Source organism: Sinocyclocheilus rhinocerous, unplaced genomic scaffold (genome assembly GCF_001515625.1).
Source record: "Sinocyclocheilus rhinocerous isolate Xijiao unplaced genomic scaffold, SAMN03320098_v1.1 scaffold222, whole genome shotgun sequence".
In the NCBI taxonomy this organism is placed as follows: Eukaryota; Metazoa; Chordata; class Actinopteri; order Cypriniformes; family Cyprinidae; genus Sinocyclocheilus; species Sinocyclocheilus rhinocerous.
The window spans coordinates 1,660,292-1,674,730 of record NW_015625652.1 but is presented as its reverse complement, the minus strand read 5'-3'; the positions used below and the strand labels follow the sequence as shown (position 1 = coordinate 1,674,730).

General features: G+C 37.1%; 1 protein-coding gene across 9 annotated transcripts in view; it reads left to right on the top strand.

The window, feature by feature from the left end:
* LOC107705598 (MAP7 domain-containing protein 1-like) overlaps nt 1-14,439 on the top strand; it is a 45,952-nt gene that overhangs the window by 15,430 nt on the left and 16,083 nt on the right. For 5 of the 9 annotated variants that reach the window (XM_016509003.1, XM_016508994.1, XM_016508977.1 and 2 more), the window contains exons 2-6: nt 4,323-4,532; nt 9,452-9,520; nt 10,424-10,444; nt 13,414-13,577; nt 13,866-13,977. In XM_016509003.1, coding sequence (XP_016364489.1) covers nt 4,323-4,532; nt 9,452-9,520; nt 10,424-10,444; nt 13,414-13,577; nt 13,866-13,977 — 576 coding nt within the window. Of the gene's footprint in view, nt 1-4,322; nt 4,533-6,063; nt 6,284-9,451; nt 9,521-10,423; nt 10,445-13,413; nt 13,578-13,865; nt 13,978-14,439 lie in introns of those variants that run through there. The other 4 variants (XM_016509033.1, XM_016509013.1, XM_016508985.1 and 1 more) reach the window with 2 other exon arrangements.

Below are 14,439 nucleotides of genomic sequence, written 5' to 3'. Positions count from 1 at the left end.
ATTTAACAGTCCCTGCTTGCTTCCACTTCCGGCTCCCTGTTTGACTCATTTCCATATTTGAAAAAGAGCATTGCTCAAGCTCTATACCCTGCAGGATCAATGCACCCTTTTTGGTGAGACTGCTCTGCGCTCTTCATTTAACCGGTTTTCTGTGGTTTTAGGGCAACGTAATGGCATGTTTTCCTTGAAAAAGAGCGACAGAGGGCTTATAAACATTTTCATGTCTCTATACTGTTGAAAATGGCAGATTTTGTCTTAACATGAAAACATATTTGCCTGTTTTATAGTGATGCACCAACATTTCAACACCTGACAATATTTGATTAATTAATTGATTATTAAATAGACTTTACCTCTATGTTGGTGACTGGATGCTTTGCTTCTAATATTTCTTTCTTTGAATGTGTCAGTTGCCTGCTTGATTGACAGCATGGTGCACTGCTATAGTATCAGTCTATTTTCAGATATGATAATGAGTACCAAGCAAATGCATAATGCAACAGTATTCAGCAGTCACATTACAGAATTTTCCCTAATGGCTGTACTCTTAGTTACTACTACTTTAAAACTTAACATTTTATGCATGCAACCCAGATCTTTTCTCATGCTTAATGTCTTTATTAGAATTTCATGTCTGGTGGTAATGATATTTTTAGCTCACCATGAATAATGCAATGCATGGCAGCATTTACTTGGTTTATCCCTGGACAGCATGCAGTGCCAGTGCAGAGAGGGAAAGGGATTCAGGGTGGATCAGAACGACTCATGATCACTTAACAATAACTGTGGAACACACACTATTTATTCACTCATACACTTATTTATCTTACACACATACTCAGTCTACACATCAAATTTGCACATAATATACAGTACCTGTACATACAAAAACTGTCTATTGTAATATACCTGCACATACAACTGTCAATTTATATATTTTTATTCCTTATTTACTTGTTCTATTTTTTATTATCTGTGTTTTTTGTTCTGTCACTGTCATTCTGTTACACTGTGGAAGCTTCTGTCACGAAAACAAATTCCTCGTATGTGCAAACATACCTGGCAATAAAGCTCATTCTGATTCTGATTCTAAATCTCGCCTTAAGCACAACTGAGGACTAAAGCAGACCCTGAGCTGAAAAATCTCCAAATATTAGTCACTGTAAAACTCAAAACATCATTCATTCATTGCCATACCGTCCAATCTCATTCTCCCAGCGACAAAACAGTCCACTGCTGATGGTTTTTGTTTGGTCAGAAAAACTCTTCCGCCTCACAGCAGCTGAATAGACATGTTGAGGTGGAGAAAACACAGCCTCTGAGTAAATACAGGATGTTTTCATATTTACTAGGCAAGCTGATTTCTACTCTATAGGGTGTAGTGTGTATAGAGCAAAATGATATGTTGAAAATCCATGAAATATTTGTGATGTTTATATTTTATATAATAACAAAATCACATCTTTTTAAGTTTGACCTTTACGTTTTCTAAAGACATTAGCCCCCGGTTTCACAGACAAAGCTTAAGCCTAGTCCTAGACTAAAATGTAAGTCTGAGCTGTTTCAAATGAAAGAAACTTGCACTGACTGATCTTAAAATATATCAGTCCCTTTGTTTTGTCTCAAGATGCACACCAGTAATGTTTTTTTCTAAGGCACGCTACAGACGTTGCATCCATCGATTCCACCATGTTTCTCATTGACACGCCCCCAACTCGGAAACTCGGGGCTTAAAGAAAATTTTCGAGTTTCCCACTCGTAATAACGACTTTGTGGTGGCGTTCATGTGCGTTCAACTCGTAAATACGATCTATCCGACATGACTTTAAACGCACCATAAGCCCTGTCTATGAAACCAGGCCTAGATGTCTCTGATTTTAACCTCAGTACTTAGTTGGTAAGTTCAAATAATTTCTGTGAATCAAGTCAATGCCTGTGTCATTGTATTGATTCAGAGCTTTGATTCAATGATTCAGTTGTTTTGATTACTTCCTGAAAGTTGCTGGCATATTCATTCATAAATGTTTTAGTCATAAACAATAGTAGTTATGGACTCCTGCATTTGCTACGTTTTGTTATATTGGTGCATAATAAAAATGATTGTGATTAGTCCTTTTGTTCGTTTGCCTTAATCATTTCTATATTTTTTTTTTACTGTGCTTAATTTTTGCTTTAAAATATTTAAATTCTAGTAGACATGGGCCGGTATGAGATTTTGACGGTATGATAACCTGAAGCAAAAATATCATGGTTTCACAGTATCACGGTATTGTCATTACAGCTCTAAAATGTGTTGTTTTTAAATGTCTGGGTAAAAAAATAAAAAATAAAATTTCCACTGAACACAATGTATTTTATTTTTGAGCAACATACAGAATATTTGGAACAGCAGTATTTGTTAATTTTTTTCTTTGATTTGTTTCTGAAATGTTTGCTGAATTGTGGGCTGTCTTGCAGCTTTTGATGTGAAAAAGAAAAATAAAGACTGACATCTTTATTTAACCTAAATCTGTAATTACAGTTATTTAATTTTAGTTATATAATATAGATAATTTATATAATTTCATATACATAATTTGATTTAATAATAACCCAATTTGAAGCAAAAACAGAATGTTCTGACTAGCTTTGTGAATTTATACTACATGCCTGAACGAAACAAACCGCAGATGCTCTGAATGAGATGCAGATTCACTCTCTGACAGCAGGAGGCGCTTTTAGAACACCAGATACAGCGGCCCTGTCCCAAATGGAACACTTCATGTGCACTTTCAGTCTTTTGGACTTACAATGGCCGCCGCGTGTCTGTTAAGTTCACGAGACCGTAGGGTGTCCCATTCGTCATTTTAGCATTCAAAAGGGTGCTCGCGAGCGCCCCCTTTGTGTCCGTCTTAAGCGTCTCTGGCCTGTGTTAACAGGCGTTTACAGACTTCATATTTTCACATAAATGATATTTTGGAAAATGATTGCATTGCAACGCATTCTGTGCAAGTCCAGAACAGAGACAAGTTGCAATAAGACAAAACACAGCCGGTTGCCGATTGCGTAAGTTCCAGGGGAAGCTCCTTAGGCCACATGTGACTGACTGCTGCACCAACAGGAGGGGGAGGGGTCATGAGGAATTCCTACACTTTCAGTCTTTGTGGAGACATGAAAAACCGCGCATACCGCAGGAGCGGTATACCGTATAACGGAAAATATTAGTGGTTTTGAAACCGTGACATTTCCTAATCGCCTCTGGATCTTGAAACCGTTAATCGGCCTATGCCTAATTGTCTCCAATAATAATAATAATAATAAAGAAAAATAATTATTTAATATCATCAAAAGGTTGAAAAATATTGCATATTCTTTTTTCTTTTATTTTTAAAGCTATATTGCCACACCTTACTCTGACATCTGTCTGTCTTTCTGTGAGTGTTTATACATAGACACTTTATTGAGTCTGTAATGTTGGCCAACATCAAATCGGACTCTAACCCAGGTCACTCTCTTATCCGTGAAAAACAGGTGATCTGTTCAACCTCCTCCTTGTGTGTGTGGACTGTCTCGACATGACATCATGGCTTTAAGATATCAGAAATCCAGAACTTGTTTTCTCGCTCATTTTCTTGGATGAAATTTTTGATTTAGAGTTTTAGTCTGTTAAAACATCCAGGTAAGCAACACGCTTATCAGTAGGCATGGGAATCTTTAGCTCCTCACATTTCACTTTAGGTGGATTTTGAATTTAAATTCAGTGTTAGGATTCAGAATAAATATGATTCTACATATTTGACCTACCATTAGAAATAAAATAACCTTGAATCTTATGTGTATTGTTTAATGCAGATTTACACAACAATGATCAGCCTTGAGAGAGGAAATTATGTCTAAAGAAATGGTTTAGTCTAGAGTGTCTGATCAACAGTAAAAAAGACTGTGTTTCTCCTATCTACTAAATCGATGTTCTCGAGGGAAGTGGAAGGTGGCAAGGTCACCATTATTTTCTTGTGTCAACAGAGCAATCCTTCAAACTACCAATAATCAATTGATTGGAGGGCAGTTGAGGTTCCTATTGAGCTGCCTGGGGCGTGACTTTAACTCATTTAATCTTTGCTGTACCGAAACATTCAGTTATGGATCATGTGTGCTAATCGAAAACAAATTGATCTGGATTTAATCTCTGCGGAATGTAACTCTGAATGACTCTTCTATGTAACTGTGTAATCACACATCTAGAAGACACATACTCTCGAGTGTTTGCTGTAGCTTTGGAATGAAGTTCGACTGGTCTTCATCTCTCGTTTGACGTTTGTCACTTTTTTCGTCTTCTATCTTAGATCCCCCAGTTGTTCCAGAGACCAATCCCAGTGATCCCAGCTCAGAGGAAGTCAACACCCCTTCAAAAACAGAATCAGGCCTTGAAGCTAGCACGCCTACAGAGATGGACACTGCAAGGCAATCAACTACCCCGAAACAGCCAGACGTCATTCCAAAGTCCCCTGCGACACCCACTCCGAGGTCGAGTGGTAGCCCTCAGCACAAGAAAGGTGGGTACCTTGAAGACAGTTCAATTTTTTTTTTTTTTCATTATGATCAGGAAATGGCTTCTTTTGGCCTCTTAATAAAACCTTTTACCCCAAAACCGAAGATCAGAATGAAGTCGAATCATTAGTAGCTGGATTTACATGGTTTCTAGTTGGATGAATCTGATCTGTTATGGTCATTTAGTTGATTTATGAGGTTGATCAGCGGCACCACTAGCAAATGGTGCCCAGATTTGGTTGATTGACCATCTTGGTCAAGCTGGTTTGGGTTGGTAGACCATCTTGAGGTGCTTAAGGTGTTTGAACACAAAACTTGTTGACCTGCTTGACCTCCATAACCTGGTATGGCCTTTTTTTCCAACATAACATTGATAGCAATAAACCATTAAATCATTCAAAACCGTTTTCTCTTCTATAAGAAGCATTCTGGAAGTCTCTTGAGAAAGGAGCCAGTCATTGAGGATTTACCCCTGACCAAAGTCTTGAAAGCTAACAGAGGCATTTGTTTATTGACCCACGAAGAATTTCCACGGTCATGCTTCTGTAAATGCTCCCAGAATTAAGTTATTTCGGCTGTATTACATTAATGTAGAAACGGATCCGTTCAGTGAGGAAAAGGTTGGTGCTAATGCTGATTTGTGGAGGCTGGCGACAGGCAGTTCCTAATCGCCTCTGGTCATCAGCTGAGGTTCGGACTCTAACCCAGGTCACTCTCTTATCCGTGAAAAACAGGTGATCTGTTCAACCTCCTCCTTGTGTGTGTGGACTGTCTCGACATGACATCATGGCTTTAAGATATCAGAAATCCAGAACTTGTTTTCTCGCTCATTTTCTTGGATGAAATTTTTGATTTAGAGTTTTAGTCTGTTAAAACATCCAGGTAAGCAACACGCTTATCAGTAGGCATGGGAATCTTTAGCTCCTCACATTTCACTTTAGGTGGATTTTGAATTTAAATTCAGTGTTAGGATTCAGAATAAATATGATTCTACATATTTGACCTACCATTAGAAATAAAATAACCTTGAATCTTATGTGTATTGTTTAATGCAGATTTACACAACAATGATCAGCCTTGAGAGAGGAAATTATGTCTAAAGAAATGGTTTAGTCTAGAGTGTCTGATCAACAGTAAAAAAGACTGTGTTTCTCCTATCTACTAAATCGATGTTCTCGAGGGAAGTGGAAGGTGGCAAGGTCACCATTATTTTCTTGTGTCAACAGAGCAATCCTTCAAACTACCAATAATCAATTGATTGGAGGGCAGTTGAGGTTCCTATTGAGCTGCCTGGGGCGTGACTTTAACTCATTTAATCTTTGCTGTACCGAAACATTCAGTTATGGATCATGTGTGCTAATCGAAAACAAATTGATCTGGATTTAATCTCTGCGGAATGTAACTCTGAATGACTCTTCTATGTAACTGTGTAATCACACATCTAGAAGACACATACTCTCGAGTGTTTGCTGTAGCTTTGGAATGAAGTTCGACTGGTCTTCATCTCTCGTTTGACGTTTGTCACTTTTTTCGTCTTCTATCTTAGATCCCCCAGTTGTTCCAGAGACCAATCCCAGTGATCCCAGCTCAGAGGAAGTCAACACCCCTTCAAAAACAGAATCAGGCCTTGAAGCTAGCACGCCTACAGAGATGGACACTGCAAGGCAATCAACTACCCCGAAACAGCCAGACGTCATTCCAAAGTCCCCTGCGACACCCACTCCGAGGTCGAGTGGTAGCCCTCAGCACAAGAAAGGTGGGTACCTTGAAGACAGTTCAATTTTTTTTTTTTTTCATTATGATCAGGAAATGGCTTCTTTTGGCCTCTTAATAAAACCTTTTACCCCAAAACCGAAGATCAGAATGAAGTCGAATCATTAGTAGCTGGATTTACATGGTTTCTAGTTGGATGAATCTGATCTGTTATGGTCATTTAGTTGATTTATGAGGTTGATCAGCGGCACCACTAGCAAATGGTGCCCAGATTTGGTTGATTGACCATCTTGGTCAAGCTGGTTTGGGTTGGTAGACCATCTTGAGGTGCTTAAGGTGTTTGAACACAAAACTTGTTGACCTGCTTGACCTCCATAACCTGGTATGGCCTTTTTTTCCAACATAACATTGATAGCAATAAACCATTAAATCATTCAAAACCGTTTTCTCTTCTATAAGAAGCATTCTGGAAGTCTCTTGAGAAAGGAGCCAGTCATTGAGGATTTACCCCTGACCAAAGTCTTGAAAGCTAACAGAGGCATTTGTTTATTGACCCACGAAGAATTTCCACGGTCATGCTTCTGTAAATGCTCCCAGAATTAAGTTATTTCGGCTGTATTACATTAATGTAGAAACGGATCCGTTCAGTGAGGAAAAGGTTGGTGCTAATGCTGATTTGTGGAGGCTGGCGACAGGCAGTTCCTAATCGCCTCTGGTCATCAGCTGAGGTGAAGCAATGAAACCTGACTGGGCATCACATTTTACAGTGCTGTGCCAATTGGAGGGAATTAACCCTCCTCCTTGGTTCTGTCACGTTCATAGTATAAAGCCTTCACTTGTACTAGTACACGTAGATACATGTTAATGGGAGAGTTGTTTGGGTTTGAGAAAGGAAGTGGCTTTTCTTTGCCTACTTCATTGTTGTCTCTTTATACAAATGAGGTTGTGGTTGTAGAGCATTTGGTAGTTGTTAATTTTGTGGGAAAAGGTTTGACTAGCTATTTATACTTTGTTACTATGCTTGATACTGTGTATGCAGTTGTAATTTAGTGTTATGTTGTTTTGATCTGGTTCCTTTTAATGATCCATTCCTACTGATTTGTACAGCATTTGTGAATCACTCAACTTCAAAGGCAGAGTTTAGAAGGATAAATAATGTTTGATGAGTTGACATGCAGGAATCACTTTACCATAAAGTAACCTATATTAACCATAAATTAATGACTTAACTAAACATTTATTTTAATGCAAAAGCAAACGCACTACTTGCCGGGACTTCTGGGAACAGTTTTGTCTCAAACAAATTAAAATGAATGTTTTTTTTAAATTATGTGGATTGTTTTATTTATTATTCATGCATTATTATTATGCATTTTTCTGTCAACATTAATGCATTTTAAATGAAATCGATACTAATCTAAATGCATTAAAATACAGTTAACTATTAAAAAGAAAAATATAAGTTGCATTTCTTATTTCAACTTAATTATTCCAAAATTTCTTCATTTATTACAGGTGACATTAATAATAGTAGTGTTTTGTAGTATTACCAGTATTATTCAATTAATAGTTAATTTTGGTTTTCTGATTTTACCTTTAATTGACAATGTATATTTTTGGTTATCTTTAGTTCTGCTGTATGTCATCATTCAACCTCAGATGGTTTTATGTTATTAAAAGGCTTTGTACTCCTGGTGGTGCACAGTTCAGCTCATCTCATAATAAAGTATATTACTGCTGTCAAGCAGCTGAACATCTTGTAAAACTGAACACTGTTCCACAGAATACTGTCCTCCATTGATTCTGGGGCGCTGCTGCCTCACTCATATATTAGTTATGAGAAAGAACATAAGGAGACCTGAAGGAAGGGAAGAGCTGAAGTTCAGACATTGACTCATACCGCTTGCTGTTTCAAAGCTGAATCAGGTCTTTTTTCTCTCACCTAGCTCTTGCAATTCACCTGTATTCTCTGTCTGGAAAATCCATCTTAAATTCACATAGTAAAAGTTCGGTAAAGATTCTAAAGTATATGCACAATTACAATTGACTTGTACCACCCTCCCATTTATGATTAGTTTTAAATTTATAGTTTTGAAAGCTTACAAATCCTTCTCACACCCCTTGTATTTAGTAAATTAGAGTCATGACTGCACCTTGAGATCATAATGTTCAATATTATTAAGTAATTAAGGTGATAAATCAGTACATAAGTCATTTTTCTCTTGCTTCCTGCTTATACATTTGTAAAGTATTATTGTTGTTATTATTAATTACTGTTTTAATTTACTTGTAATTGTTGTTTGTACTTTGATTTTGATAGATTTTATGTCATTTAAAATTGATAGCTCTGGTCTTGAATGCTGATTGGTCAATATCAATCAGTCCTTTCTGTTCATGCAGATTATGTGTTTTAGCGCTTCAGGAGAAGGAGATGGTAAGGTCAGTGATTATGCATCGCAATTCAATGGGGTGCAGTTTAAAGTGTTGAACTCTGAGTGAACTGGCTTGAATGTGTAATTAAAATAAAGCATGTTTCTTTGCTGTGTACTGCACAGCCCTGCACTGCACGTGCTGTGAGAGGCATAACAATAGGAAACTAAGACTGTGTAGTCATCTTAATGTGTTGTGTAATGAATCAAATGCACAGGGATCAGAACATGTACAGACAATGAAGCGTGATGCTTGGGTGATGCTGCTTAATAATTTATGTTGTGGCATATTAGTGATGACATAGTGTTGCAAGTGATTAATATATTTGATTAAATACTGGTTAATTAAAATATAGCTCTAATTATTTGTGGTTTCTAGGTTGTTGAAGCATTTGAGCAAGTTCCAGTAGTATTAATACAATAAAATGAATTAACTGTCTTTCAGTGCAGGTAAAGGTTCACTCTGAATGAATGTTAATAGTGTGGTGCTGAGTTGATTGTATCTGTACTGTGAGTCCTCAGGGCTTTCTGCTGTCAGTCAGAGCGTGTGAATGTTGCCAGTCTCTGCTGCTGCCAGCTTCCAGTGCTTTGTACTGCTGCAGATGTGAGCGCAGACTTTACCACACAATAACCTCTCTCATTCCCGGCACCCTGCTGTCTGACTGTCTCTATCTCTCTTTATCGCTGTCCAGGAGAGCTTTAGTGGGTAGAAAGACATACTTAGGAAGCAATTTCGGAATGTTTCACCAAAACGAAACATTTTATTCTGCCTCTTTTCTCAGATGGAATGAAGTTGGATGAGCGACAGAAACAGGCGAAGGAGAGGAGGGAGGAGAGGACCAAATATCTCGGTAAGACAACACAAGGTATACAGTGAGACACCACCCCCTGCTGTCTGGGGTCTAGATGTGTTTGGACAAAAAACACTTCATGTCATTCATGCATCAAACTCCTGAGGCTTGTGCAAAAGCGCAGGAAGGCTGGAAAGAAATGCCTGCAGAAATTCTATGGCTTTTATAGATTTTAATTGGTTAGAGGTGTGAAATTTGTTATGCCACATGTTTTTCAGACTAACAACAAGCATATGCATGCAGTTTACATTTTTGCTATTTATTTCATTTTTTCCCCCCACATTTTTTAGTTTCTATTTTATACATCTATGTTTTTCTCTTATACTAATAGGCATTAATATTTTTTTATTTTTAACATTTAAACATTCATATTTATTCATTAATAATTATTTAAAAATATATAATATGATGACACTACAAGCAGTTTCAAGTAAAAGCAGTTTCGAAAAAGGATGGATGGATATTTATATAATAATATTTAAATATTAATGATTATATATTAACATGTGTTACAGTATATTATGCTTGTTTTTAATATTTATATGTTAATATTGTATGACAAATACATGTCAGGAAACACTGTTAAAATCCCCTCTCGCTGAGCTAAACTCTGCAGGACACGGCCCTCCAGGACCGAGTTTGGACAGCCCTGAAACCTTTCCCCTAGTTATAACAATTATGACTATGAAATAACTTCTAAATGTTTTACTGCTTCTGTGACTTTACTAAACCAGCACTTAGAGATTTTCTCCTCTTCAGAGAATTCTAAATATCTCACATGCTCCATGTTTTGTTTGTCATATCACTGTGCTTGTTATGGCTGCTGAGATTGCTGCGCTGTGCTGCTCTGCTTTGCATGATTGACACAATGTTTTTGTCTTCTTTCTCACCTTCCCTCCCCAGAACAGTGTAGCCAGACTCAAGGTAAGCCACTCCTCCGTCTCTGGTGGTGTTGGTGACTGATGCGCTTCATCCCTTTCTCTATCAAATGCTCATTCTCTTGTAGAGCTGCTTTCCATTTCCATTGTGTCTCATAATCATAATTAGTGACAGATTGTTGTGTGTCTTAATTTTGAGTGGAAAGCTGCCACCGTTATCATACTCCCTTGCTGGAAAATTGTTTAAACCAATTTTTGATGAATACTATTTCTACATAACTGGGCAAAGCTGGCAATTTATGGTCATTAGCTGGTTCAAGCTGGTTTAGGTGGTTGATAAGATGGTTTACTAAAGATCACCTCGACTAAGCTGATTAGGACCTGGTTGAGTTGGTTAAATATGTCTGTGTTTTCTATACAATGATTATGTATGGTAACACATTTTAATGATTTAAAGATTTAATTTAGTTTATTTTAGAATATTGTGGAATTTAATCAAGTGTTTATTAGTAATGACGTACAAGTAATGACGAACGGTTCAGAAAGTGAGTTGACTCAGTAACTGCTCAGATTAATTCAGGGAGTTCATTCAGTCATAAGACTGATTCAAACATTGATTCATTAAAAAAAACAGCTCATTGGGGTCATTCATTGCTCTGTGACTTGGCTCATATTGGCCACACCATGTGTTTGATTTGAAGTATGGCCTGTTTTTTCCAGCAGGGTCAGCATACAACAAACATGATGGGGCTTGTCAGTATCTTAATAAAAGGATGGAAATGTGAAATTCAACCAATTTACACTTTGATTTTTAGGTTATCTCAAACATAATTAAGATTTTTTTTTTCATTTGGGATTCTCTTTTACACATTTTTTTTTCAGTGAATCTGTCAAAACGTCATGTAGGTTTATATATGACAATAACATGATACACTGCATTCATGTTGTTTAGCATTGGGGTCAGTTATAGGTCATAGGTCCACCAAATTTGAACTTTTGACCGCTAAACCTCCCTTCACATGTGTGGTTTTTTAGAAAGCTTTTTTTCATAGCAGGGTTTTACCAGTTTCCCATAATTACAAACTGCAGGATCCGTTTAGACCCAGAAATAACAACTGCTGCTGTCTTGAAGTGACTGAACTGTGAATAAATCATGATTGATGTGAATATAATCATGATAAACACACATCCTGCTACATTCCAGTCACACAAGGGTGAAGTGTGTCATTTAGACCTAACAGTTCAGGCCATAGTCAATCGAACTCATCAATCCATCTCTTCTACCATCACCATGGACCTCCATATTAATGTTTAATATTTGTGTGGGCTGCAGCAAGTGAGTCAAATGTTCACAGTAGGACAAGTAGTGTAGTCTCTCAGACTGTGGGTCGTCTTCCAGCTCATCTATCTGCCAGCAGGGTTATGAAAGTTTGATGAAGAGCGTCACCCGGGCACTCTCAGGCCATCACTATTTTATAACTGTGGAGCTCAGGGAAAAAGACTCAAAACCTCCAGCCTCAGAAGAGATGAAGGCTCCCAGCGGAGTGTCTTTTCATGTCAAGCCTTGCCTTCACTCTTTATTGCAGTGACAGTAGATATTGCACATTAATGATATGTTCAGCACTTTTTATACTCTAAAAGCAGGTAGTATTTATTCTGAATCGACATATATAGGCCCAACAGTTAATGTACTGCTAGCTTTTGCTAGCTTTAATGTCAAAGTTGTTTTTCTTTTCTTTCTAGACAGCTTCTATATAGTGTAGAGTGGAGCTAGTAACATATTAGTATCCCTGTCATTGTTGCATTTGTGTTTGTTTGAAGTTGTGCCATTGTCATTTTATGAAGTCATATACCATAATTAAAAAGATGTTGCATTTCATGAATGAAAAATGTTTTAAACCCACATATCCCAAAAGGATTCTTATATACTTAAGACACAAAACAAATGCGAAACGAATGCAGATTTTGATTTATTTTATTAAGTAGTACATGACTAGGATATGAAATATGCTGTTTATTGAGACAAAAAGCTCAAAGTTAAATAAACATACTCTGACAGCTTTTTGTAAATGAATAATGTTCACCATGTGCTTAAATAGGGGTTATGTAATTGCTGATATTGTAAAGATTTACTAGTTAGTATTGATGATATAAACCCTTATACTGTAGCATCTTGAGAGATTTAAACCAGATCGATGGGAATACTAAATTTGACAGCTTGTAAGATATTTAATCATACATTACCATTCAAAGGTTTGGGGTCAGTAAGAGTTAAAAAAATGAAATTAATACTTGTATTGAGCAAGGAACCATTAAATTGATCGAAAGTGACAGTAAAGACTTGTACATTGTTATAAATATATACAGTATATTTCAATTAAGTGCTGTTCTTTTGAACTTTCTATTCAGCAAAGAATCCTGAAAAGAAATGTATTACAATTTTTTACAAAATATTAAGCATTACTTTTTCTGTTTTCAACATTGATAATATTAAGAAATGTTTTTTGAAGAAACCAGCATATTACAATGATTTGTCATTACAGGAATACATTCCTTTTTTAAATATATTAAAATAGAAAACATATTTTGAGTTGTAATATTTTACAGTAGTACTATTTTTACTGTATTTTTGATCAAATAAATGCAACCTTGGTGATCAGAAGAGACTTCTTTCAGAAGCATTAAAAAATCTTACCGTCCCGAAACGTTTGAAACGGTAGTCTATGTTAAAATGATGGTTCACCCAAAAATAAAAATTCTTTCATTTTCTCACCCTTGTGTCATTCCGAACCCAGAAAATCAGTTCAATTTAATATGGTAATATGGACCTGAGAGGGCTTCACTCTTATTGGGTGCCAAAAACGTGTGATCAAATATCTAATAATTGAACAGGCATTAGGAATTGAGAATGTATTGAATGATGGGTGTCTGAATTCTGTTCAAACACTGATAACTGAAGGTCAGCATGCTGGCCTGGGTTTGGTAGCTAACAGGCTCTTCCTCTCTATCATGTAGCTGCTAAAAAGTCTCAGTGGCTGGAGAAGGAGGATCGGGCACGGCAGGTGCGGGAACAGCAGCTGGAGGAGCGGAGGAGGAAGCTGGAGGAGCAGCGGCTGAAAGCAGAGAGGCGCCGCACAGAGCTGGAGGAGAGACAGAAACAGAAACTTGAGAAGAACAAGGTGAGAGAGTAGTGGTGTTCAGTGCAAACCCACATGACACAACCTGTTCTTCTAATTTACACACTTTGAGGTTCTGAGTCTGTGAGGTTTTTGCCAACGTGCCAGGCATTGTTTTCCCTTTCAGCTCTCCGAGTAATGCTAGATGAGTTGTTTATCAGTGAAAGTGGAGCAAATTGGGCTCTGAGTTTTCCCCTTTGAAAGATCAATACCATCTCCTTTGCTCCTAGTGCCCATTATATCTAAATGTGCAATATAAAGTGTTTGCTACACTATTTATTTATTGTTCAGGAGCGGTATGAGGCGGCCATCCAGAGGTCTGGTAAGAAGACATGGGCAGAGATTCGGCAGCAGAGATGGTCCTGGGCCGGAGGCTTGAGTGGCAACTCCAGCCAAAGCCAGAGTGAGTTACTTAAAATGCACTTACATAAACACAAAAACGGTACCTGTAGGTAGGGCTGGGCGATTTTCCTGATTTTATCGATTAATTCGAATTTGTTGTTTTGCCACTATTTGATTTTTTAGAAATCGAGGAATTATCAGAAAGAGCTTTATTGCCAAGTATGCAAGGAATTTACATACAAGGAATTTGTTTTAGTGACATAAGCTTCCAGTACACAGAGACAACAACAACAACACAGACGATAAAAAATAAGATGAGAATAAAAAAAAAAAACACACATATGTAAATATAAATAGACAAATATTGAAAAAGTAATCGAAAAAGAAATAAATTGTATGTACAGTTGTGCTATAGATGATAGAATGGAATAGAATAGAATGAGATGCAGGGTTGTACTAGGATAGAGGTGGTAACAAATAAATATAAGGTTATTGCACATTTTTATTGCATAATGTGGGGAAC